This window comes from Mastomys coucha, unplaced genomic scaffold (assembly GCF_008632895.1).
Source record: "Mastomys coucha isolate ucsf_1 unplaced genomic scaffold, UCSF_Mcou_1 pScaffold14, whole genome shotgun sequence".
NCBI classification, from domain to species: domain Eukaryota; kingdom Metazoa; phylum Chordata; class Mammalia; order Rodentia; family Muridae; genus Mastomys; species Mastomys coucha.
This window is the reverse complement of record NW_022196896.1, coordinates 39,396,811-39,424,495: the sequence shown is the minus strand read 5'-3', so window position 1 is coordinate 39,424,495 and position 27,685 is coordinate 39,396,811. Positions and strand designations below refer to the sequence as shown.

The window sequence follows — 27,685 nt, the reverse complement described above, 5'->3', positions numbered from 1 at the left end:
TGCTTCCCAAGTGCTAGGATTAAAGGCATGTGCCACCACTGCCTGGTTCGAAACCCTATTTCAAGACAAACAAAACCAAATGTTCCTCTCCTTACCCAGAAGTTTTTCCACTGAGAATGATATAAAACAAATTCAAATATCAATTGTCAGATTTTTTTCAGTGAAAACAATTTTTTTTTTCCTGAAGAGAATAAGCTTTTTCTCTTGTTAGATCCTTTCTGGAATTCTGCACATTAAGGATCTAAATATTAAGGATCTCCTTGGTTTTAGAGTGGGCACTATAGTCCAGTGAATGTTCCCCTTACCAGAAGAGGATAGGGCATAGAGGCACACAAAGCAAGAAGGCAGTGTGAAAACAGTGGTAGAGTCTGGAGTTATGCTGTCATAATCAAGGAACCTCACAAGCCACCAGAAGCTAGTCAGAGGAGACCTCCCCTAGAGCCTTGCTTCTGCTGCCCAGACTGAGAATAAACTTCTGTTCTAAGTCACTAAGTTTATTGATAATTCTTAGGCAATCTTAGAAAGTAGTGAAAAAGTTTTTCCTAACCTTTCAGTTCAAGTTGATTTCTTAATTTGAATTTTCATTTTTAAAATACAGAAAATATTAGTTATGTGTTGGGCTCTACTCTTGATTGCCCCATGAATCTGGGGTGTACAGTCTAGGGTTTGGTGTGGATTAAGTAGAAAATCTGAGACTTTAGTGTAGATTAAATGACAAAGAGTCAAGCACAAGTATTTACTTTTGTATTCTCTTGATTGTTTTGTGAAGCAAATCTGTGCACACAGACAGACAGAACACAGATGGTACTGAATTGGTCTGCATAGCGTATATTATTTTTCATTCAGAAAAACTCATATACCTTTTATTATTATTGACTGTAGGAAAATCTGAAGCCATAATTTTCTCTCAAATTTGAATCCAAATATCACTTTATCAGCTGTTCACAGCCAATACCTGTTTAGAGTTTTCTAAGAATTGAGATAAAAACATGAGTAGCCCAGGTATGAGTGCCAAACACCTTAATTTTTGATGCATGAGATTGAATTCAGGCATAAGATTTTCAACAGAGGAGAATCTATATGGCATTTGCTGAAGTCTGTTTATATTTATAATTCAAATAAAATTGGCAATTTAGCTTTTACCTTTTCTAAAAGAAGACAATGATAACGATAGACAGTTCCTCCAAGCAATTTTAAAAGGTAAAACTGAAGAAATATCACCAGATGTTCTTACTGTGGCAACACCAGTTAACTCTGTTTTTCTTTTGGTCCTTTTTCTTTCCCTATTCCTTTCTTTGATTTTATAGTACTGGGGATCAAAACCAGGGTCTTGGGCCTGCTAGGAAAAAGGCTGGGCTGCACTCCAGTCACTGTTAGTTAGTAAATAAATTTAAAAAGGCACACCAGGCTGGAAAGGTGGTTCTCTTAGTAGTGTGTGTACCTTGCAAGCATAAAGAACAGAGACTAATCCCAATAAGTCATGTAGAAATCCCAGTATAGTAGTGTGCTCTTGGAGTTCTAGCACTGGGGAAGCAGGATGCTTCACTGGCTTTGCAGCCTGGCTTAATCTGTGAGTTCCAGGTCCTATTGAGAGCCAGCTCTGTTACAAGAAACAAAGTGAATGGCCCCCCAAAACAACATTTGAGGATAACTCTTGGGCTTTACACACATGCATGTGCACAGCTTTTTTGAAGTATAATTTACATTGTAAATATCACCTACTGGTATGTTTACCAAATTGTGGAGTCACCACTGTAATCCAGTTTCAGAACATTTCTAGCAGCCTGGTAAGACCCTAGTGCCATTCGCAGTTAGTCTTTGCTGCTTCTCTCAGTTCCACTTAACAGGCTTTGTCTCTAGAAATGCACTTTCTGAGCACTTTGTGCAAACAGTCCACCCTGAGGAGTTTTGTGTCTTTCATTCAGTAAGTGCTTGAAGGATGTATTGATGCTTCGTCCTTGCTGAGGGTAGTGGTTCTCAACCTTCAGTCAGTCGAGGCAGGAGAACTGCAAGCTTCAGGCATGGCTGGATATATAGCTTCTATCTCAACAACAATGACAACAGAACACAAACCTCAGTTTTGTATTAATGAGTAGGAAAATTCAGGTCCCTTATTTGAAATACTTGGGATCCAAAGTGCTCCAGATTTCAGAGTTTTGCAGATTTTAGAGTATATGCAAAGACTCTACTGGCCAAGGGTAAATGTTCTGAAATCTGAAACTTTCTGAGCACTGTCAACACCCAAATTGTTTCCATTTTGGAGCATTTCAGATTAGCTGTGCTCACACTATACCACATTTTATCTGTTATCAGTTGATGCACATTTGGATTAAGTCAATAATGCTACTGTAACTCTGGATAGAAATCTGTGTGCATACATTTTTATTTCTCTTAAATCAATAACGTAGGAGTCGATTTGATGGACTGTATAAGATTAAATTTGAAGGCTCATCTCATTGAAGTGCTTGACATCTTTTCCAGGCCTGTTGTATACATACAGACACTGGGATATGAGCATGTAAACAAACGTGTTCTTTTTAAAAATTCTTTCTCTCCCTGCCCCCTTCTCTCTCCCCTTCCCCCCTCCCTCCCCACTTCCCCTCTCTCCCCACCTCCTCTTCTCCATCTTCTGTAAAGAGGAGGTTTCTTGATGATGGGACTGCACCCATCTGTGGGTTTAAGGACAAATGTTTAGAATGTAGTTAGGAAATAACCTGATTTGGTAAAATGGTAGTTCCAATCTCCATGGTCCTTTTGTCTAGCAAGTTTTAAGTCCAATTGGCAAGTCGTTGATTACCACCAAGGCATGTGTGCCCCTACTGCACCCTTAGGAATATCATGTTATGCTGGCCATAGTTGTGGTTCATAGATGCCATAGCTGCTGGGTGGTGCTATTTATTGGTTGTTTCCCTCCTTTAGAAACTTGCATGGTCTTCAGGAAGGAGGCTTTCTGGTCAGTTCCAACTCTGGGTCCTGTGTCCGAAGTGTAAGGTGTCTTTAGCAATTATGACTTAACCATTGATCACTAAGAAAGAAGAGCAAAAGCAATTAGCCTGTGTGTAATATTTGGGAGTCTCTTGGATGGCACTGACCAACAACTCCGAAGAGAGCTTCTCATGCCTGGTGTTGGGTTTTTGTAAGTCTATGGCCCTTGGGGAGAAGCATTGTAAGCCCATATGGAAAATTTTTATTTGTTCTCTCTCTCTCTCTCTCTCTCTCTATCTATCTATATATATATGTATGTACATATATATATCTGTGTGTGTGAGAGAGACACATAAGGAGTATTAAGTATTATAATAAGTATATAATTATATAAGTATATAATAAGTATACATATACAGGCATATATAGACTTATATATGGTATAGGTGTACGCTTTAGGTAGGTAGTTAATAACACTCCTTGTGACTTTTCAGACATCTTTATTGTTATCTTCTGTTCTCCCATCTGTATTTATATCTCTTCAATTCTTTACATGTTTCAAAATTTCTTTACCATGTTTGTTATCATGAAGAACCTTTGAATTCTTTTTAAGGTAACCTTAGTGGTGATTTTTCTTCAGTTAGTTTCATCTTTCAAAGTCTTGACTTTTTAAATGAGCCCTTAAGATATGATTTATTTATTATTGTTATTTTAAATGTGCATTGGTGTTTCGCCTGCATGTATGTCTGTGGGAGGATACTGGATATCCTGAAGCTGAAGTTGCAGACATTTGTAAGCTGCCAAGTGGGTGCTGGGAACTGAACTTAGGACCTCTGGAAGAGCAGTCATTGTTCTTAACTGGTGAGCCATCTTTTCAGCAACAGGGTCCTAAATTTAGGATTTATTTTTTTCCACTGAAAATTATATATAGTTATGGAAATGTGCCACTAACCCAAGTGTTAGCCTTCATGGTGTTTCATGATAATTTTGCTGCCATTCAAATAATACATTTGTATACAATGTGTCCTGTCTCTATATCTGCTTTCAGTATTTTTCCTTCTTTGCCTCTCTGAAACTTAATTACAATGTATTTTGGCATGTATTTCCTTGGATATCTTAATCTTGTTTCCTCAGCTTTAAAATACATAGTTTTGTGTTTGTAGTTTAGAAAGCATTGTTAATTATAAAGTCAGTTTTGTAGCTAATAGCTGGTATTGTAGCTTGTAAAAGAATACAACATGAGCATATATCCCTTTTGATAAAAAGGAATAATGAATTTTCTTACATAGGAGATGTGTTCTGGGATCCAAACTGAAACATTTCTTCCTGTGGTTTCTTGCAAAATTATTTTGAGAACTGTTGATTAAAATCATTCAAGTTTTATTTTGTTTGAAGAGGGCTAATTAGCAGCATCCCTGGATTTGAGACTGATGCTGATAAGCAAAAAAAGTGGGATTATTTTTTTCCTATCTCCAAATTACCTAGTTTTTATAGTGTGTTTTTCTAACCGATTACAAACTCAAGTTTCTAAGTTGCAACCTGAATGAATTAAGAACCAGGCTTTAGAAACACTCAGCATCAGTCTTGGTTCCAGTGTTAGCTTTGAGAGCCTTTTCTCAAAGGGGTGAGAAGGAATCACAAAATAGAACAAAATTCTAATCTTGTTTATCTCTTGTGGGTCTCTCTAGACATGGCAACATTTTTGAATGTCTGCCTATTGTGCGACTTACACAGCTGCATGCTAAGAATGCAAGAAAGGATTAAAAAAATACTCTTTATTATGTACAAATCACCACTTAAGTGTATCCTCTTATCTAACTGAAATTTTGAACTTTTTTTTTTCACGTCAAATTCTTCCTCCTTCACATTCCAGTGCCACTATTGTACTTCTGCCTGTGAGTTTGGCTTTTAGATTCCATGTGCAAATGGTCACCTGCTATTTGTCTTTTCTGTGCCTGTCTTATTTCTCTTAAGCATCATCAACCTTTATTAAGTTGTGTCTTTAAATAGTTCCAAATAATAGTTTATATCATCCCTTCTTTACTCCTATCATTGGTAAAATAGTCCTCAGACAACTAGACTGAAATCCTGACTATCCAATGCCTGGCACACAGTAGACAGTGAGTAAGTTGTATATATTTTCAGAATCAGTGCTATAGCAAGTAATTTGAGCAAGCTACTTTATACTTAATATTTAGCACTTAAAAGTAGAAGGTAGTCAGTAAATAATATTAAATTTAAAGGTGTTGGATTAACTTTTCCTTAGGAGAGACATGAACATTTCTTTACCCCAGAGACAGACCAAAGAAATGATTCTACCCAACTCCAGCTTGCTGAAGCAATTAACTTAAGGGCAGTTACGTACAGGAGCATGGGGAGGGATGTCATGTAACTGAAAGGAACACCATGAGAAGGAAGGCAAGGATCTTAAAGCAGAGGGGAGAAATAATAGGTTTTCACTGGGAGGAAACGAACCGACAAGGGGGTGCACAGGAAGGTTGACAAGGGGAGGAAAAGAAAGTTATGTGAAAATGCCATACTATTATTTTGCATGCTAAATTAAGAGATTAATTTTAAAAATTGTACATGTTTGTTTTATACTTTTTTCTTAAATATAGTCCTAACTAGAAAAATTAGTTATTATCAACACATAGAAGCATTTTCAAGAAGCTACAATTCTATTAGAATAATCTTCCTGAGAGGCACAGCGTGTTCTTTCTCTCTCTCCCTCTCTCTCTCTCTTTTACAGAGGGGAGGGAGAGAGAAAGAGGGGGGGACAAAGAAACGGACGGACAGACGGACATGATTGTGGCTATAATATTTTTTCCTAGTACTTCTGATTAATGTACTTATTAGGGGAAAGGGGGGATGCTTTGGTAATTCAAATTCTTTGCTTGTTGATTCACATTTATGAAGACTGTAATCAAATTACCCAGTAAACTTTTTGTCCTCCTGTGCTAACATATGCTTCTCTCTTTTTTGCCTTCACCAGAGGAAATAAAAGTTGAAACTGAGAAACAAAGGTTTGTATATTTCATTCGTCTTATAAAATTAATTTGCATACTTTTCAGTCTCGGCCAAAATAGTAATACAATCATCTATATTTTAGCATTACAGATTTTCTTTTCTTTGTAATAAAATTAAAAATAGTTCTTAAGAAACAAGTTCATATAAATTAGACATTTCTAAAATATTTGTAGCTATATTTTAACTTCTTTTCGTTAAGTTTAATATATATTTACAAAAATTACTAGATTTCTTTGACCATGTTAGCTTCTTTAGAACATACTGGAAATAATTCAAAAGTGTACTTCAGCATAAAGGCATGTAGAAAGCCCATAGCTGTTTAAAGTGTCATGAAGTATTTACATCCAAAGTTTGAATCTTTGGAAAAAGAGAGAAATCCATGTTGTGTCCAGCATCTGTGGTCACTACCGTTCACCCTTGCAGATCACTTGAGCTCTCTAGGCTGTGATGTACAAAAAGACGGAAAAGTGGTCAATAAGGTTCTTTTTATGACTGATATTTTTTCCTCACAGGTTTGTCATCATAAAGATAAATGTACTATTCTATGTAAACTCTCCTTTTTTTATTTAGTCCTCCTCATGGAGAAGCAAAAGCTGGATCAGGCACCCTCCCACCAGTGAAATCAAAGACAAATTTTATTGAAGCAGACAAGTACTTCTTACCCTTTGAGTTGGCATGCCAGTCCAAATGCCCCCGCATAGTTAGTACATCTCTAGATTGTTTGCAGGTATGTATAAAATGGTATCTAAAGCTGTCTGGTTTCACTGTATTTCTAGTATTGCTCCCAGTTAATGGTTTAGACATGTCCAAGAAAGCCTTGAATACTCTTTTTGAGGTAAGAAACAAGATAGTCATTTATAGTCCAGATATACAGCAGCTGCAAAAAAGATGCTTCTGCTTAGTATTAAAACCATTAGCAAAACAAAATCTAAGTTGGTTAATGATAAAAGTGTTGCTTTGCTCTCTTTCCATCAGTGCTATAATATTTGTGTTTTGTTTTTGAGATGGATACTTCATATGTTCCTGTGTAGTCTTGAACCAGTTTCAAGCAGTCATTCTATCTCAGCCTCCTAAGTAGATAGTCCCACAGGCAGGCACCACTGTGTTTAAACCATCACTTGGAAGTGATTCACTAAATCCCTATTTTATAGAATGCAGCATTTTGATATCGACACTGTTTGCCTTCTTACTGCTTTGCTCACCCTGTGGCATTCATAAGTGTCTGAAATTGTCATATGAGTGTTTTCCTCTCTTTCTTCTCACACCCACCCACCCACCCACCCACACACCCACACACCCACACACCCACACCCCCATACCCCCATACCCCCATCTCTTAGATATTCTGTGAGGCAAGTTTCCAGATTTCAGGTGTTTGTGTTTGTTTTCAGGTGTTGTCGCTGTTTGGAGGTTGTTATATATACTTGACTAACAGCTTAGTAGCCAAGAAGAGCTGATTTGTTCTTAAGATAAATTCATCTATTTATGACCTTGCTTTCACTGGAAAATTAGCACTATTAACATCTAATGCCTTCTTTTCCAGCTAAAATGGTAGTAGTGAATGGATAATTCTGGGATTTTTTTTGCAGCCACTATTTGCAAACTGAATGTCATAAAAAATGATGACATAAGTTGAAAAGAGATTTGATGCCATTTGAAAGTGTTAAGTCCCCCAAAACACTATCAGTAATACCTGGTTTAGATTGAAAGCAACAAACAGTTGTAATATATCACAGTGTTCTTAAGTGTGACTTTCTTTCTATAAGTATTACTATTAGTTTTGTTACTGGTTTGTTTTGTGATTATTGTAACTACAAATAGTTTTCCAAATTTAGTAAACTACAGGAAAAAAGTCTTTAGCTTTGATTATACCTCGATGTTTTTGCTTAAAAATTAGTATATATTCATTCACATATATTTCAACTCATAGTCAGCTAGTATATTTATTAGTTATTTTGACTAGGTGCTCTCTTATGTGTGTTTCAGAAACTTATTGCTTATGGGCATTTGACTGGCAGTGCTCCAGATAGTACAACACCAGGCAAAAAGTTAATTGATAGAATTATTGAAACAATATGTGGCTGCTTCCAAGGTCCTCAAACAGATGAAGGAGTTCAGTTGCAGATAATAAAGGTAATTATATAAAATTGGTGTGTTGTTTATTATTATACTTTTAAAACCAGAAACTTCTCACCTTGAAAATACTAGGAAGAGTTGTTTTTTGTGCATTTTGGGCGTGACAGACACTTGGGATAATGTTCAGAACCCATATGAGATTATGCCATTAGAAGAAAACTACGTTTCTATATCTCTTCTCTTGGCCATCCAGTTAGGATTGAATTCTTTGGGTCTTGAGGAGTTTTTCTGAACCTACCCTGCTTTTTATACATCTCTCATCTTTTAAGTTTTAAGATGATTCATAAAGTTGTGACCTTACTAATGTTTCTGTATTGTCAGATCCTATGTAGTCTTTCTCAGCCCATGTGTCAGTCACCAAGCGTCCTGTCTGTCAACTGGCTTTCAGTGCTACCTTGTGCCCATCCATCTAGTAAACCTGCTCAAGAAAAAGTAAACAAATAAAATCCAAGTTTGTGTTATAATAAATCTGGATGGTTGAATTCTCTTAGAGAAACACCAGTTGTGTTCTAGTTGTTAATGTTACAACTATGGTAGTGGTAATATATATATTTATTTATAGTATTTATATATTGATTTGGTATTGCATGAAACATATCTGTCTACATTCAGTTGCGATAGAGTGTAAATATTCTGCATTTTAATGAACACGAGTACTATTTCTAATGAAACTTAGCAAAAGGATGTTCTGGATATGGAAAAACTACTTCCAGAGTAGTGAAAGCCTCAGATAGTCGGTAACATGTTTATAGTAGATGGAAATCTATACACATTACTACCTAAAGTATTGTTTTTTAAAGTTTTAATTTTAAAATGAAAACACGTATTTTTGTGCTTAAACTATAGATGCAGAAAATTGCTTTTGTGTTCTATTCTTACAGGCTTTACTTACTGCAGTAACATCACAACACATAGAAATTCATGAAGGAACTGTACTGCAAGCTGTGAGAACATGCTACAATATCTATTTAGCCAGCAAAAATCTCATCAATCAGACAACAGCCAAAGCTACTCTTACTCAGATGCTGAATGTTATCTTTGCACGCATGGAAAACCAAGCAGTAAGTATTGAAAGAGGGCGAGAGGGCAGCACAGGCCTCCGATGGAGAGGAGCTCAGAGTAGTTACACCAAAAACCTGTAACCAATAAACATGCTTGGTTATGTCATGAAGTGTTTGTGAATTGATATTTTAACCAAACTTACTTTAATAAAGTGTAAAGTAGATATAAACTACCTCATTTGACCTGTTCACATATAAAATTGAGCCTTAAAGCGAAAGTGCATTTTTATATCGAAGTATTTAGTATATTTTATTTCTTTCATACAGTAAAAGGACTATGATGTTTCTTGTCCTTAAACCTACTTCAGGTTGGTTGGAGAGAAATTAAGAACTATAGAGTTTAACTTGATTTTTTTTATTTGTTTTCATTTACATTTTATTTCACAAGTCTTCATAATTTAAAATCTTTTATTTTGCAGAAAGACTGCAAAATATTTGAGAAGGGCTTTCTCCTTCACCCTTGACCTTCTTTTTTCTTGTTCTCTTTTCTTTTTTCTTGACCTGTTTTTTCTTTTGTTTTTGTTTTGAATTTTTGTGTGTATATGTGTGCGGTGTATACTGGCATGCTCCCCAACATGTGTATGTGTGGAGGCCAGAGTTGCTGACACCAGAGTCTTCCTCTATCAATGGCTGTGTGTCTGTTTGTTTGTTTTGAGACAGGGTAAGCCTCAGGCAGTGTTGGTCTTTACCCTTCTGGCACTAGAGTTACAGACACATGCCAGTACACCTTGCTTTTGTGTTAGGGTAATGCCTCATTACCTGCCCATTTCATTCTGAAATGTTTACCTGGCTTAGTCTTTTGGTGCACAGCAGCCGTGTTATGTCCCAAGGACAGCATTTCACAGCGCTCCTTACCTTCTGATGGTTCCTTTTGCTCTATTGGCCATGATGTTCTGTGAGCCCCACAATAGGCATGATAGGGATGGCCCATCTGTGTTGAATACACAGTCATTTAACTGTATTAATTTTTAATTTTTCCCTTTTCAGCTTTGACACATCCATTTCAACAAGGAGCTTGCCCTCTTCAGCAAGGCAAACACATTTATTTAGAAACCAAAGTCTGAGATTCACCAAGTTAACTAGTGTGTTTGTTGTCTTCTAGTTACAGTTCTTGCTCTCGGAGCAACTATAGCTAGAAAATATGCCTATATTCTAGTCTTTCCTCCACCCATCTCTATACCCATATGTGACTTTTTATCTGCACATATTTGAAGTCCTGTGTTTATGCTGACATTTCCACTTCCAGTTCAACACCATAGAGTTCATTTTAGACTTTCCTCTTGATTTACTTATAACTTCTTTCTCTAAGCAGTATGAAATGTGGCTTTTATTTTTCTTTTGGTACTGTTGTTTGTTCTTTAAATGTATACGTGTATACAATGCATCCCAGTCACAGCCACATATATTGTCACTCTTCCTCTCCCCTCAACACATTACCCTCCCATTTCATGTTGCTGCTTCCTGGTTCTTCCCTACCTCCCCCTTAAAAAAAAAAACACAAAACCTACTGAGTACTGTTACCCACAGTCACATGGGTATGGGGAGATCCTCTGGAGCATGGGCAGCTGCCAGTGGCCACATTCCTGAAGAACATGTATTCTCCCTTTCCTAGCAGCCAGTAGTTGCCAGTAGAGCGCATGAGCTTCTCTGTCCACATTAGAATGCTGGCTGGTTTGGTGTTGTACATGTTTTGCAGGTAACTGCTACTGTGAATTCATGAGAGGAATGGCCACATCATGTATCTAAAAGATGCATTTCCTGGCACTTCTTGCCACCCTCTCTTACTCTTGCATTCTCTCCACTCCCGGTTCTTTGACCTCAAGACAGGAAGGGGTGACATAACTGTTTCATTTAGGAATAAGCATTCAACAGTCACTTATTCTCCACTCCTTGATGAGTTATGAGTCTCTAACCACTGCCCACTCGCATCAAAGCTGAGAGCAGCCTGATTTATTGATTGAATTGGTGGCACAGCTGCACAGAGGATCCCTCTGATACGAACAAGATACATATTGGTCCCAGAAGTTTGTTTTCATTCTAATTACCCATCTAGTAGTGTCTTTATTTGTAAAATATGAGTTTGGGACTGTTAACCATAAGGTTCTTATACTTTTTTAGTGTAGACATTAGAATCACTTAACTCAGTTTTATTTTTATAAATATAATTATATAATTTGAAGTATAACTGGAGATTATGAGGTATCATTTAATACTATATTTATCTTTGTGGAAATTAGTCCTATGATAATCCTTCATGTCAGCTCATGAAGAATGAAAGAGATGAATGAGAAGCAATGAAATTCTAAAAAAGTGAAATACTGGGATTCTGCTTAATGTTTTTAGCATCTTAAGTGAGCCAGTTTATTAGACGATATTATATACACAAAAATGACAGGTGTTCTAAAGTAAAGTCAAACATTGATAGATGTAATTATTTTTATGCATACTGGATGACTGGACAAAATAATGTAAGCCCTCATGGCAGTTTTACTTACTATGTAATTATAATACATTGTATAAATTAAAAAGTGTTTTGTATGATAATGTCAGGACATGTTACAAAAGGGTATGTACTGAAAAGTTTGTTTCCCATTTGATCATTTCCTAATCTCCACCCCATATACATGTTTTTTGTGTATCTTTTTAGTTTTTATTTCCAGGTACGTAGACAAAAAGGAGAGGAAGGGGGGGGAGAGAAGGAGAGAGAGAGAGAGAGAGAAAAGGAGAGAGAGAATATGAATGTGAATAAATACATGTGTGATATACTTTGTTCTTATTGGTAGTTTTTTTTTATTATTTTTTAGGTAAATATATTATTGGTAACAATCCATTTACTACTTGACAGCATTAAAATTGTTTTCATTTTGTTAAGATAATACATTTTGACAACATCACACATCAAATACAAGGTCTGGAGAGATGGCTCCGTAAGTAAGAGCATTTGCTACTATTCCAGAGGACCCCAGTTTGGTTCCTAGCATCCAAATCAGATGGCTTATAATCCAGTACCCTCTCTGGCCTTCATGGGCACCAGCACACATGTGGCATTCATTCATGAGGACACATGCATATAAATAAAAATAGTAAAGTATAAACACCAAATATAGTCAAATAAAAAAAATTACTGAGGACTTTCTCCCTGTTGTTATGCACCAATTTCCAGACATGTAAGGAGTGACATTGTTTCTTTTAGTATGTTTTATGTTGGTTCTGATGGCCTATAATTCCCAGGCACAGAGGAAAAGGATACCATATTTAAAGGATATATAGTTAAGTGAATTTGAAGCTACTTCTTTTACTAGTACCCGAAATCATTTTGTTCTTTCCAGTTACAGGAAGCCAAACAAATGGAAAGAGAAAGACATCGGCAGCAGCAGCATTTGTTACAGTCTCCAGTAAGCCATCATGAGCCCGAGTCACCTCATCTTAGATATTTGCCACCTCAGACTGTTGATCATATAGTCCAAGAGCATGAAGGGGATCTTGATCCCCAAACACATGATGTGGATAAAAGTCTCCAAGATGATACAGAGCCTGAAAACGGATCTGATATTTCCAGTGCAGAGAATGAACAGACAGAAGCTGATCAGGCAACTGCAGCTGAAAGTAATCTTGAGATGGGACCGTGGGGTGCTTGCATTTAAGGGAAATGGTGGGATGAGCTTTCGCTGAAATGTAGAAAAGTGATTTAATGATTACCAAATAGTTTGTGATAATTGTCATCTTTTCTATTAGTGGTAAAACTAGTGTCAACCTGCACCATATCTCTTATTGATACTGTGCCTTCATTAGCATCTCCCCCAGTAGTGTGATGTGTAGACTTCCTTGGGAAGAGACACACCTTTCTAAAAAGAATCATAAATATCCGTTACAAAATTATATAGGTACTTTAGTTTTCTTTTTCATTTAGTTTTATAGCAAATAAAGGACCCACTCAGTAAGGGCTTTTAGACTATGGTTGAAAATTTAACATCATTATTGGTTTAGAAAGTATTGTGTCTGTTATCCCAATGTTTGGAGGCAGAGGCAGAAAGATTATGACTTTGAGGTTGGCCTGGGCTATACAGCAAGTACCTATTTTAGGAAAAAAAAACAAAATTTAAAAAATAATTTTGATCAAAGAACATAGAAAAATTCATTTAAAACATAGCTACAGTAGTCAGCAAGGTTAAGATGTTCTCTCTCAAAGTTTTTCTTCCTAAAACCTGTGTGTATGTGTGTGTGTGTGAATGCAAGCGTGCCACCGTGCACGTGGTCAAAGACAGATGTTGGATGCCCGGCTTTGCTTTCCACATTGCTTAAGACAGACTAGCTAGCCTGGGAACTTTGAGGGAGTTTCCCAGCTCACTGTTGGACATTATAGGCAAATGGTATTTTGTGGATTCTCGGGATTTCAACTCAGCTCTTCACACTTGTACAGCAAGTACTTTATCCAGTGAGCCAACTCCCTAGTCCTATGAGACATTTTCCAAAAAAGCTTCCTTGTAAGAGAAGTTACATCATCATAAAATTAAGTTTTCCATAGATTTTTATATAAACACATGAAATATTTTTCTCTTTATTCTTTGAGCCTACCAGGGAGTTTGAGTTGTTTCCTTTTCTTGTTCCTTAGCATGACTTGAAAAATGACAAAAATTGTGTTACTCTCTGTTGTGGATAGATAGGGTTTAGTTACACTTCATCTAAAAAAAAAATTTTTTTTTTCCATTTGAGGAGACCTCAGCTGTTGGCATTCTTTAAAATCGTGTTTACTTAGAACTATTTATAGTGGTATAAATAGGTGTATGTGTGTATATACATGTGTAGAGGCCCAAAAAAATCAACCAACTTCAAGCATAATTCCTTGGGTGCAACCCATTTTATTTTGAAATAGGGACTCTGACTGGCTTGGAGACTTGCCAGTGAAGCTGGGGTGGCAAATACACGTCAATGTGCATAAGGCATTAAAAGTGCTTTATTTAGAATACCATTAGAAGTTTGGTTCTTTGTAGGACTAATCTATGGAATCTCATTAAGTTGAATAGTTATTTAATAGCTGATCAAATAGAACTTTGTTAAAGTGGGTTTGAATTTCAAAAATACTTATGTATTGACGTGGTTACAAATTCTGAAAATTTAAAAAGATAGTGTCTCAAAATATTTACACCCATTTGGTTTTTTTTGAAAAAGTATTTCATAAATGCATGTCTGGTAGAAGTTTCCTAGAAAATTAAAATAATGTCTAAAATTTTTGTCTTTCAAAGCATTATCTAAAAATGATATCTTGTATGATGGAGACTGTGAGGAAAAGCCACATGATATTGTCCAGAGCATTGTAGAAGAAATGGTGAACATCATTGTTGGAGGTAGTGTACTTCATTTGAAATTGGTTTATTCTGTTTTACAGGATTTCATCTGACCACGGAAGTACTATAATATGGAACCAAAGGAGTAAAGTTGTAAATTCTGAAATTAGTGTTTGTATATATGTGTATGTCTGCCACATGCAGTATGCCCCTCCCTGGCCCAGTCAGGCTGCTTTCTAAGATCTCTAGTGGATGCTTTTGGCTACCAGAGAGCATCAGACCCTGTCTCTTCCCCATTTCCGTTCCACAGGTGCACAGGTGCAGTGCCTTCCCGTGCCCTGTGGTCAGAGCACCTGTGTCTGTGTAGATCAGCAAACCAGGAAGCACAGCTTTCTCCACAGTAGCTGTAGTAACTTCAGCAGAGGACTTTTTTCTCCGTGTAAAATTTTCACATTTTTTACTTAAAGTACTTTACCACTTCTTTTCTCCTTTTTAAGTTGCCTTTCTTTCACTATCTGGACTTGGCTTCCTCTCCAAAGCTACTGCTAACTACAAGAAGGGCTATTCAGATATGTGATATGTGAGTCACAGCAGTGGATCTGGTAACGGGCAGCTGTGAGTGTCTGGGTAACATAAAAAGATGATTAGATTTAAGAGTGGTGATTTGGTATAATACATGTGATGTCAGATAATAGAAAAAGTTATAGAAGCAATTTAACAGTGTTATAAGTTCCAGGGTTTGGATTTTGGATTTTATTCTAAGACAACTGAATCAGTATTGGAGATTTTAGAATTGAGAATTTTGATGAGAAGATCTAAACTAAGTCTGAAAAAAGGAAGCCCTGTAAGAGACTAGCACAGTAGTATGGCCTAATTATAGTAAGACTACAAAGTGAAAAGAAAGCAGGAACATTAAGATAACAGACTTTATAGCCATTTAAGTAGCTAAAGAAGAGAAAATAAGTATGTCACACCAGCTCCAGGGCTTCTTCACAGCGTGGTGAGAAGACTTACAAGATTCAGCAAAAGAGTTGTTCCCAGCAAAATGTTTAATATGCATTTGAGGCATGAGGACTAAAATTTTAATTGGTGACATACATTGTACTTTCTTCCTAACATGCACTAAAATTCCAGGCTCCCACAAGAAAAGTTAGTTCACCATGGTACAAACTGTTTATACAAATGTTCGGACTCAGTGAGCCATATTGATCAGCTCTGAATGGAAACACTCCTAAAATTTAAGATACCAAAAATTAGCTAAAGGATAACACTTACTAAAGTATGCTTTTCTAACACGTTACCTCTTTTCTTCTTTGGTAGTATCCCAGTTATAAAACTCAATACACTAGATGTTTAGTAATACTGTTGGCAGAATTAAGTGATAGTATAGAAGGTACTTGGGGAAAAGCACTAATACTTTTGGTACACTGAATTTGACAGAATCTGTAAGGTCATGTGTATAAACACAATGCAAATTAGCACTTTTGCTACACAGAGAGCAGGTGCTACTGGTGCATTGTTAGTAAGCTCACTCTGATGGGTATTTGAGAAAGTAACTTGAGGGGAGAAAAGATATATTTTGGTTCCCATTTTAAGAGATTTGAGTTGAGGATCACTCAGTTCTGGTGCTCCTGGGCTGTAGTGAGGCAGACACTCATGGCAGGAAGCATGTGCTGGAGCAAAGCAGCTTTTCTCCAGGAAGGTAGGAAGCAAAGAAGAGGGCGTGAGGCCATCTCCCAGACTATTTCCTCAACCAGTCCCCACCGACTAAGAACATCTTCAAAAAAATAGTACCACAAGCTAAGAACCATGCCTCAGCACATAAGCCTATGATAGAGCTTTCATATATACCAGTCTGCTCTTTACCCTGAAAGGTTTGTGACCATCTCATGTAAAATGCAGTTAGTCTAATTCCATGAGTTCCCAATGTACTAACAGTTACAACATTGTTTAAAAATCTTCACCAAAACAAATTTATAACCGTGAGTCACTTCAGATCAAACAGCAAGCTGTATAACTTTCACATTCCATAGGGAGGACTGGGAACAAAGAAATGCTGCAACACATCAGGAAAAAGAATAAATCCTGTGGCTGCACATTTGGGATCCAGGGCATGTGGTAATGCGCCCCAGAATTCAAAGCTAGCCACTACCTCTGCAGTTTTGCCCATCCTTATTTTTTCCCTCCCAATTCTCATTACAACCTAACTAAAACAGCTAGTAATCACTATGCCACAACTTGATTGCTGGGCAGCCATGAACTTATCTCCACTAGGTTAGTCTGTACCTGTAAATTCTACATCCTACAGAGTTGCAGGACACAGATAAAATGTAGACATGGTGTCTTTTGTTGATGATGTTGTTTTGTTTTGTTTTTGTTTTTGTTTTTGTTTTTTTGCCACAGTGTCATAATGTACACAACCAGTTTTCTAATGGTTCAAAAGACCTATATATGCATGCTATGTATAAAGCAAAGGTAGCAAAAGTGTTGGTGGATCTGGACAAAGATACTTCTAGGCCAATTCCTGATCTCCTCCTGATAGCACACAAGTTCAGTCTTCACTGGTTACTCCTTTATCAGCATTCTTGTTTTCTGAGGTACCACCAAAATTAGCCATAACAGTCTGCTTACAAAATTCTAGACTACTGGTTCTCAACCTCCAGGTCATGACCCCTTTTGGGGGTACATATCAGATAGCTCACATATAAAGATATTTACATTAGAATTCAAAAAAGTAGCAAAATTATAGTTACGAAGTATCAACAAAATATTTTTATATTTTATAATATATTTTATGTCACTATAACATAAGAAACTGTACTAAAGGTTCGCAGCATTAGTATGGTTGAGAACCACTATTCTAGGCTTTGTTTAGCACACTTCCCAAACTTTTCCAAATTCTTCCTAAAAATTTGTCCCCAAAACTTTCCATTTGCATTGATACTACAACCACAGTAGCAACTGTTATTTCTTAATATTCATGTTCTTAATCCATTTGTCACGTGGCAATATCTGGGAGAAATAATTATTTTGACTCCCAATTCCAGGGTATGTTTATTTGGCTCTGTTGCTTCCGGGCTGTAGTGAGATAGAACACCAAGCTAGGGAATAGTGGTGGGAAGAGCAGCTCACCTCATAAGGGACAGAATGCGAGGGATTGGGGGTGGATGTGACAGCCTTTACAGACATAACCCTACTGACCTACTTCCTACAAAGTAAAATGGCTTTCAGAGTAACATCACCAACTGGGTATTAAACCCTGAACAGATGATCCTGTGAGATCTAAGCTGTAGCGGTGTCAGTCCATTAAAAGTGGTAGTGGAAGTAAGTCCCAAGGTTATCCAGTGAGAAAGTATAGAGGCTAAAGAAAGTATAAGAGTGTTATGTTTGCACATATCCTTTTAAAATAGTGTATTACAAGCCAGGGGTTGGCACGTTATAAGCTTATGTGCTGATTCTTGCTTGTTTGGAGAGTGTTGGGGTTAGAGTTGGGTTCTGGAGCATCCTTGGGGTACCTCTGCAGCCCCTCTTGTTCTTATATATAAAGTATCATTGTAATATGTGCATAGTTACAATAGAGACTGCGACTTATCAAACCTGATACATGCCGTCTGATGTCTTACCAAACAATCTTTGCTAGTACCAAATACAAGTATAGACTAGAAAGTAGAAGTTCCCTCATTCTACAACATTTTACTTAGGAAAGTCTCAAATGCAGAGAAAATTTCAAAGAGCAGTGTTATGAACACCTTTATCCAGGTTCACCAATGCTTTTTCTACCTTTACTTTATGTCTTTATACAGAGAATGCAAATATAGGTCTTTTGAACTATTAGAAAATTGGTTGTGTACATTATATCATTGTACCCCTGTGTAATGCCCATACATATATTTTCTGTAAATAAGGACATTATCGAATGTAACCTCAATTTTATTTTCACACCTAGGAAAATTGCCATCTTTCCAAAAATATCTAATATAGTTAAGAATTTTCCTACATGTCCCAAATATGTGCCTCTCATGTTCCTTTTTTTTTTTTAAAAAATCCAGGACCCAGTCTCAGTACACATTTCATATATTAAACTTATCTGTATTTGGTTTTAGTTACAAGTCCTCTGACCTTTATCAAAAAGAATTGACTATTTGCTTGAGAAGAAATGGATAATAGCTGAAGTTCAGCAAAACGTCTCAGTGTTGTAGCATTCATCAGAGCCCAGTTTAGTGATTCAGCGTATATTTAAAGTAGGCCTCTGCTTATCTACTTCTAGAATAACCTTCTATCAGCTAAGTGTGTTTATTGTCAGTGCAACTTACAGACCATGTTGGGAAGCATGTTAAGTGGATATTTACACCGTAGTAAATACATTTAAAAAGTGTGCCAGTATATATTTTACTTTGCTTTTTGGTCACTGTTTGATTTTAGATACTCTGGGTTTTGTTCATTTGTTTGTTTTTAAGTACACCATGGTTTAGTCAGATATACTTGAGTCTCTTTTCTTGCCATTTTAGACATGGGAGAAGGGATGGCTATCAATGCAAGTACAGACGGCAACACTGGAACTGTGGAGGATGGTAGTGACAGTGAAAACATCCAAGCAAATGGAATCCCGGGAACACCCATTTCCGTTGCATATACACCATCGTTACCTGACGACAGGCTGTCTGTCTCCTCCAATGATACTCAGGTATATATGGGGTGAGGTGGAGAGGAGGAAATGGACGGTCTGCCAGTACCTTGAGCAGATCTTCCCAGCTGATGCTTTTGTCTTATTTCGGCTTGTGGAAATGGGGTTTTGAGTAAATTTCTTTCTTATAACTGTAACTTAGAGCAGTTTGTTCTTTTAAAATGTATTAATGGCTATGTTCAACTGTAATTGTGCTTTGTCTGTGTTCACAACCACTCATTCCCCACTGAAGTTACATTTAATAGGAACATTCCTTTTCACAAATTTTGGAGAAATTACAGTATCATAGGGAAAACGTGGGAATGTAGGGCATTTTACTGGAGCCTCTGATAAGAGATTCTCAGAAGTCAGTGTGGACAGGAGCAGGAGTGGCAGGCCTGGCTCACACTGCTGCTCTGTTTTGTGTTTGTAGATGAAGGATTCTAGACACTTTCTTTTCCAGTAAATGACTTTAAAGACTACTCCACTGTCTACGAGAGTTGATCATTTTAATCATACTTTTTATTCATGCTTTTGTGTACGCTGGATAAATTTTAGGAGTGTACTTGATGTCAAATAAGAGATATCTTAAAGAATGTCTTTTAAAGGTGCTATTTTGGTGTCGGCTATGGGAATAGCATCTGAACATCGTTGTGTCAGACACCTCCTTAGCTGCTTCTTGTACCAGGTGGGAGAGTCCTATTTCAGGTCACTGAAAGTTATGCTAGAGGCTGAATGATTTATGATGGGGTATGTCTTTATTTTCATGGTATATTAACTTGTTTAGGAATCTGGAAATTCTTCAGGACCTTCACCTGGTGCTAAGTTTTCCCACATTTTACAAAAGGATGCCTTTCTAGTGTTCAGGTCATTGTGTAAGCTGTCAATGAAACCACTGTCAGATGGACCACCAGATCCAAAGTAAGTTATTAGCCATTTGTTTAAGAGATTTTTAAGCTTAAGATGTACTGTAAATATAGTGTTTGCATTTTCATTTGTTCTTTTTGTCCTGTGGAATCTTAAAATATTTGTTTTAAAAAATACATACCAAAAATAATAGGTTCCCAGACTTTTAGAATTATATACCTTATACTGTTTAAGCAAGGTTGGGCAGCAATACAGAATAGTGAATACACAGTAGATGTCAATATATGTTATTGAGTGAATAAGTTACTCAATATATTTCCACATTCTGAGTAACTCCCTAATTATTACAATCTTATGGATTGCCTTAAGATGATTTCTGTCTCCATTTGTATTAAGAACTTTGATATAGGTTATCTAATTCCCATCAAATATAGTATTTTGTTTTCTCAATTTGACTTAAACTGGAACCATCTCAGAAGAAGGGGTCTCAGTTGAATTGTTTCTATTAGATTGGGCTATGGGTAGGACTCTGGGACATTTTCTTGATTGATGATAGGTGTGAGAAGGGCCAGGCTACTGTGAGTGGGGCCAACTCTTGGTCCTGGGTTCTGTAAGAAAGTAGGCTGCGCAAGCCATGAGGAAGAAGCCAGTACATAGCATTCCTCCATGGCCTTCGCTCCAGTCCCTGCTTGGGATTGCTTTTATGATGGGCTTTGGCATGGTAAGCCAGATAAACGCTCTCACTCTCCAAGTTGTTTTTATCAAAGCAATTGAAAGCAAAGCTCAACATTAGGAAAGTGCATATTTTTGTGGATGATAATATAATTCCAGTGCAGTTTATTTCTGCTTGCGTTTAAGGCTTTGAGTTAAAAGAATGACCTGTTCTTTATTGTTGTAGTAGGATATATTACATTGACAGTTTTAGGAGAATTTCTAGCAAAAGGATGTTTAGAGAAGGAATGAAAATGATATCGAAATAGAAGAAAATGTAAACATTCCTATTTAAAATTTAATAAAATCTTTGGAGTGTTTAAATGCTACTAAAGTGTAGATATGGTTGCAACTAAAGTGTAGATATGGTTACTATAAAAACTGGAGATCCAAGTTCAGTTCTCAGAAGTTTGCCTAGTGTACACATAGCAGTAAATGGTTAGAGACCCTGTTACAAATAAGGTGGAAGGTGAGAACCAACACCAAGACCTCATGTATACAGGCATGTCTACACAAACATAGTTTGACCACACTCATACAGGAATGTGTGCATTTACAAATATCACACACACACACGCGCACACACACAGAGAGAAAAAAGGCTTTGAAAATTGTTTCTGCAAAACACTTATTTTCTCCAATTTTATTTTATCATATTGTTCTGCTTTAGGGAGAAGCATGTTTCAGTTTTAAATTAAAATTTTAGAATGTTTTTAGACCCAAATCTCAAGAGTCAGAAAAATAAGTTATTGCTTCTTCAGTATTTTGAAAATAGGAACTTGATGGAAATAGAATTAAGGTTATTAATTATATATTAAGGTTATAATGAATAAGAATGTATTTTAATATAGTTCCTTAGTATGAAAAAAGAACTTTCTCAGCTCAGTTTTGGGGTTACAAAACCAGACACATCCATCCCTAAGGGGTCACTGGCCAACCACTCTAGTCTACTTGGGAAGTTCCAGTCCAGTTAGAGATAGTACCTAAAAGAAAAATGGCAGTCCGAGCTGTCCTTTGGTCTTCACATGTATACAGACTTATAGAAAGGAATTGGGGTTATTGCTGAAGATCATTTGTGCTCTGATTTACCCCCGAGTGTTTAGTTTTCATAAGTTAAAGCTGGGATTTGATAAAATCTGGAATATTTCTGGTTACCCAGTTTTGTCTTTACTTCTATTTATTTTCTTGCTGTGCTAAGCAATGACCTATGGAGAGTTTCCAGCTTCTACTGTAATTTGAAAATACCTCATAAAAAATTGCAGACATGAAGTTTCCATCTTAGTTGCTTATTAGAAGTAAAATTTAGCCAAGCATGGTGGTATACTCTTATCACCCCATCTCTTGGAGACTGAGGCCAGAGGATTGCCATATGTTCAAAGACATCCTAGACTGTATAAGTGAGAAACATGTTTTAGAAAATGTTTAACTTATCAAATAAGACAAATCACTTGATCCTTTTTTTAATGTACATAATTAAGTACATAACAAGTACTTAAATACTTGAAAACAAGAACAACTGGATCTTTTGAGCACATACTGTCTAAAAAGCATTTTATTCAGTGCTAAGAACAGAAAGTTAAAGTATATTTATAACAAGACTCATATATTAGAAAATGGATCTAATTACTGTAGGAATTGAGCAAAAGGAACAATGTGAGGTAACTTGGAAGCAGTAGTTGCATGTAGGCCTCAGAACACCCAACATGAGGACTTTGTAGTGGCTACTTCCAGTCTTACTCTCATTGTAATTTAAAACAGCATTTTTGAGTACTAGTACTTTTGTAGCACATTCAGAGTAGTAGCTACTTTGCAAACTAGACTTTAATAAAAGATTCTGATACTATTTTCTCCAGCTTTATTTCAAAGAAGTAGTCATTTTTGTGATAAACTATTGATACACTATTAAGTGTTCTTGTTAGATTGGCTGAGATCTGTGAATTACTTGACACAACTGTAAGCATTTTAAGGTGGAAATCAAGAGTAATAAAGTGTCATTCTATGCAAATGTGATTAAGTACAGTATTTAGTATAAGTTTTTAAAAAGTAATTCCTGCAGCATTTAATGCTCTGCCTTTTAAATAATACTGCTTCCAGAGAATATCATTGGTCTCTTGAGTCTAGGAGATAGCTTTCAGCGGGAGAAAAAAGTATTTGTGTAAAAATAATGTGTTTAGAATAAGTGTTTACATATTAAGATTTTATAAAATTCTAAAGGTCTCTTTATTTCAGAAGAGTAACAAGAATTTCAGATACTTATTGGGATAGTGTGCTTGAAATAATGTTATAATCTAGTAGAACATAAACATTTTTATTGGAATGGAATAAATCCAATTGTTTAGGAATCCTGAATATGACTAACATAATTAGAAAGCACTATATTAGCATTTCATATTAAGCATAGCAGATATTTTCACTCTGTTCATGTGATCCATAAGAAGTACAGTTTTGAAAGAAAGGAACAAGTCATAAATCTATAAATTATTTTTATCTCTTCTAGGGGAATAGTAGGCTTAATGCTTAAAATACTTGTAATTTTGGCCCTTGTAAGAAGCACATGGATATGCATATATACTAAAAAAAATAGAGGCAATGAAAATTTTTTATTCACTTTATATCCCGATCACTGCTACTCCTCCTGGTACTGGCCCCCTTCCCACAATCCCTCCCTCCATCCTCCTCTCCAATTTCCTCTGAGAGGGCCCCCCCAATATTCTTCTACCCTGGCACGTCAAGTCTCTGCATGGCTAGGTGCATCCTTTCACACTGAAACCAGACAAGGCAGCCTGGCTATAGGGAAACATATTCTATAGACAGGCAACCGCTTTAGAGACAGCCCCCGCTGCACATCTGCTACAGATGTGCAGGAGTGGGCTTAGGTCTAGCCTGTATATGCTTTTTGGTTGATCGGTCAGGCTCTGAGAGTCTGAAGGGTTCAGGTTAGTTGACTCTTATTAGTCTTCTTCTGTTGTTCTATGTCCATTAGCACCCTCAATCCTTCCCCAGACTCTTCCAGAGGAGTTCCCAAGCTCCAGTCAATGTTTGGCTGTGGGTCTCTGCATCCATTTGAGTCAGCTTCTAAGTGTAGCCTCTCAGAGGACAGCTATGCTAGGCTCCTATGTGCAAGCATAACAGGGCATCATTAATAGTGTCAGAGATTGGTGCCTGAGGCCATGAATCTTAAAGAGAGCAAGGAGGTACATATTGAAAGGTTTGGAGTGATAAATTAGGTAATTATAATCTCAAAAAAAATGAAAAGAAAACCTGAAATGATGTGGCTGCAGAGAAGCACTTGGTAGTCTTGGCTAAGTTTATGAATTTGTACAGACGTGTGTACAGAAGTGGCTGTGGGTCAGTCCATTATTAACACAATTATGACTTTGTCCACATACTGTGCTTTGTGTTTTACCTCTCAGGTCTCATGAGTTACGGTCCAAGATTCTTTCATTGCAGTTGCTTCTGTCCATTCTGCAGAATGCAGGACCTGTTTTCAGGACAAATGAGATGTTTATTAATGCTATCAAGCAGTATCTGTGTGTTGCACTCTCAAAAAACGGAGTCTCATCTGTTCCAGAGGTTTTTGAGCTTTCTCTTTCCATATTTCTTACTTTGTTGTCAAACTTCAAGACACATCTGAAGATGCAAATTGAGGTATGTTCTATATTTAGACATTAAATTTTAAGGTTACTACTATTTCTTTTGTTTCATGTTACATTAGCAACACATGAAAGCTTCCCATAATGTGAAATAATAGGTATGTGTTTTCATGTGCTTCATTTTGATCATTCATTTCACTGGTGGTTAAGCACTAAGAATGCAAATGGTGCCGGGCAGTGGTGGCACACGCCTTTAATCCCAGCACTTGGGAGGCGGAGACAGGCAGATTTCTGAGTATGAGGCCAGCCTGGTTTACAGAGTGAGTTCCAGGACAGCCAGGGCTATACAGAGAAACGCTGTCTCAAAAAAAAAAAAAAAAAAAAAAAAAAAAAAAAAAAAAAAAAAAAAAAAAACCAACCAAACAAACAAACAAAAAAAGAGTGAATGCAAAATGAATGAATAATCTTTGCATTCAGCAAATTTGTATTAGCTGAAAATACAATCTAATTTTCACAATAGCTTTACCACTTTACATATGCTATATAATAATAATTTGGCGTGCACTGTCTCTGCATGTGATATAATGTATGTGCATCTTGTGTGTGTGTGTGTGTGTGTGTGTGTGATTTTGCATGTACACAAGTGTTGGTTGTTCATACCCATGTGGAGGCCGTGGTAGGACATCAGGTGTTCTCATCTGCCACATTCAGCATATTTCCTTGAGGGAGGGTGTCATATTGGACCAGAAACCTTTTGTTCTCAGCTAAGCTGGCTGGTCAGCCTGCTTCTAGGATCTGTGTGTTTCCACCCCAAAATGCTGGGTATACACATGTATAGCCAAGTCCAGCTTTGTATGTGGCATTAGGATTTGACCTTACATCCTCACACTTTTCACATGCAGGACCTCTTACCCACTGAGCCATCTTCCCTTGTATATTTAGCTATCTTTAAAGAACTGTGCAGTGCCATACATACTAAGCCTTCAGAGCTTTCAAGAACTTTGTAGAGGTGGTTAAAAGATGTATTTTTAAGTTATTTGGTAACATGTAAAAAAGTTAATTTTTTGCTTTGCACATTTTTTCCCAAAACATATATTTGTATGTGTCTTATTCCCAAGGTCTTCTCCCAAGATGTTGAAAGTAGAACAACACTCTTGCTTCTCAAATATTTTTAGACTTAAAGCTAAATTAGTCTCTATTCTGACTATGTCTGCATGCATAAGGAACTGTTGTATCAGTTCCTTAGTTAGATCTTTTCTTCCTCTTGGGAAACTTGAGTGTTGAAAAGGAACATTTTGTGTTTTTATGATTTGGTAGATCCTTTTCCCAACTCCTTAAAATAGTGCTTTAATTGCAAATTAAATTTTAGAAATTTCTATTTGTGTATTGGTCAGTATTCATTGTCATGTTATATTTGATATGATACAGAGTTTTCAAAAAAATTTGTGTATGTGTGCATGTGGAGGCCAGAGGTTAATGTAGGTTGCCTTCTTCAGCTGCCCTCCATCTTATATTTTTGAGACAAGGTCTCTCACTGAACCTGGAACTTAGTTGTTCAGCTAGATGAGCTGGCCAGTATGCCCCAGGACTGAAGTTACCTTACCTGGTGTGGGAGACCTGAGTGAGTATGGGCTTTACTCACTAGGCCATCTCCCCAGCTTCTGCAGATTTTATTTTTTGTTAATTTCATACTACCAGAAGATGAATAATTATCTCAGTGGACATTCCTTTTCCCTACCCTTGACATTGATAAAATAATAGCATTATCTTTATAAATTATTCTTCTATATTTTCTATCCTAGTTTATTTCAATATTGTTATGGGAATGAAACTGTAAGGACTTTAAATTTTAAGTTATAAGTTTAAAAGTTGGCACAGATTGTCTGTATTTGTTATACATCTGTGAAATAATTTCAGGTATTTAGTTCATTTTAAATTTTTTTATAGTTTTCCCATATTGTCTTCAGAAACTACAAATAAAATGGTAGTCAATATTTGGGATTTTTACTCCTGTAATAACCAGAAACCTTTTATTTGATGATGAGATACTTCTCTTAAGATCAGATAATGTGGGGAAATTTTGAATACTGAGAGCTCATAGGGACTCTTTGCTTGAGCCATGTGATATATAAATTCTTACATATCTAAGATTATGTAATTATGAAATTAAGTTTCAGTTGCAATTTTTTTTTACAAAAATGAATTTAAAAGGAAATACTCTTTAGAAATTTCCTGTTGCCTCATAAATGCAGAGTTTTATTATAAAATTTTTACTGTATTCTAGTTTGTAGTAGAAATTATTAAAATCCTGGCCTGGGGCTTCTACCCAGCCCTTAGTTCTTGAGTTCCTGGATGAAACACACACACACACACACACACAGCCTTTATATTTACAATATGTCTTAAGTAACACGGTGGCTAGGCAGCGGCCCGCCCTCCATGCTGTTACAGTCTACTTAACTATTGGTACTCAGTAGGAATTTACAATGCTCCATCTGGGCTGCTCTTAGCTCCAACTGGGCAGCCCTCAGGGCCACACTTTTAACCCAGGGAGGTCTCTCTTTTCCCTCTCCTACACTTTCCTCTTCTTCCCCTGAGCCTACAAAAACCTAAACCCCATTTATGTCTCTTCTACCCAGCTGTTGGCATCTTTGTTTACCAATCAAAATTAATTTGGGGGGAAGGTCACAGGAGATACATGTAGACTCTAGGTCTTGGGGGTCCACTTAGCATTAGAATAGATAGTAAAAAACAAAACCTCAAAACTATTTATTTATGTATTTGTTTTTATCTTTGTTTTGTTTTGAGCCAGGGTCACACTATGGTCTTACTACATAGCTTTGACTAGCCTGGAAATCTCTATGCAGACCAGGCTAACGTCAAACTCAGCAATCTGCCTGTTTCACCACTTGAATGCTGAGTTTAAAGGCATGTGCCATCATGCCCAGCTTGTTTAAAATATTTTAATATCTTTTTAAAAAAATATTCCACTATCTCTTAAAAGGAGATAATGAAGGTAATTGATGTAAGAATATATATATTACAAGTATATATATATATATATATATATATATATATATATACACACACATATATACATATATACATATACATATATATATACTTGAAAATACTAAACATACTTAAATTTAAGGTAAGTTGTGTTCTACTTGGAAAATACCAAATATATGAAAACTCAAATTTGCAAACAAAAATTAGAATCATTATTATATGAAGATTCAATTTATCAGACTGTTTCTGTAATGTGATTCCCCCCCAATGTGGCATTATATAGTTTAAAAAAATTAATATGTAACTTTCAGAGAACATCTCCTATATAAAGGTACTATGCTTATATCAGAGCTATTTTTTATTAGATATTTTCTTTATTTATATGTCATATTTCCCAATTTCCCC

General features: G+C 36.4%; 1 protein-coding gene across 1 annotated transcript in view; it reads left to right on the top strand.

The window, feature by feature from the left end:
* The window catches only part of Arfgef1 (ADP ribosylation factor guanine nucleotide exchange factor 1), a 90,153-nt gene that overhangs the window by 8,508 nt on the left and 53,960 nt on the right, over positions 1 to 27,685 (top strand). Inside the window, exons 2-10 of the mRNA XM_031366823.1 lie at positions 5,918 to 5,948; positions 6,523 to 6,679; positions 7,939 to 8,085; positions 8,970 to 9,149; positions 12,479 to 12,755; positions 14,393 to 14,494; positions 18,943 to 19,118; positions 19,885 to 20,018; positions 24,089 to 24,323. Coding sequence (XP_031222683.1) covers positions 5,918 to 5,948; positions 6,523 to 6,679; positions 7,939 to 8,085; positions 8,970 to 9,149; positions 12,479 to 12,755; positions 14,393 to 14,494; positions 18,943 to 19,118; positions 19,885 to 20,018; positions 24,089 to 24,323 — 1,439 coding nt within the window. The remainder of the gene's footprint in view (positions 1 to 5,917; positions 5,949 to 6,522; positions 6,680 to 7,938; positions 8,086 to 8,969; positions 9,150 to 12,478; positions 12,756 to 14,392; positions 14,495 to 18,942; positions 19,119 to 19,884; positions 20,019 to 24,088; positions 24,324 to 27,685) is intronic.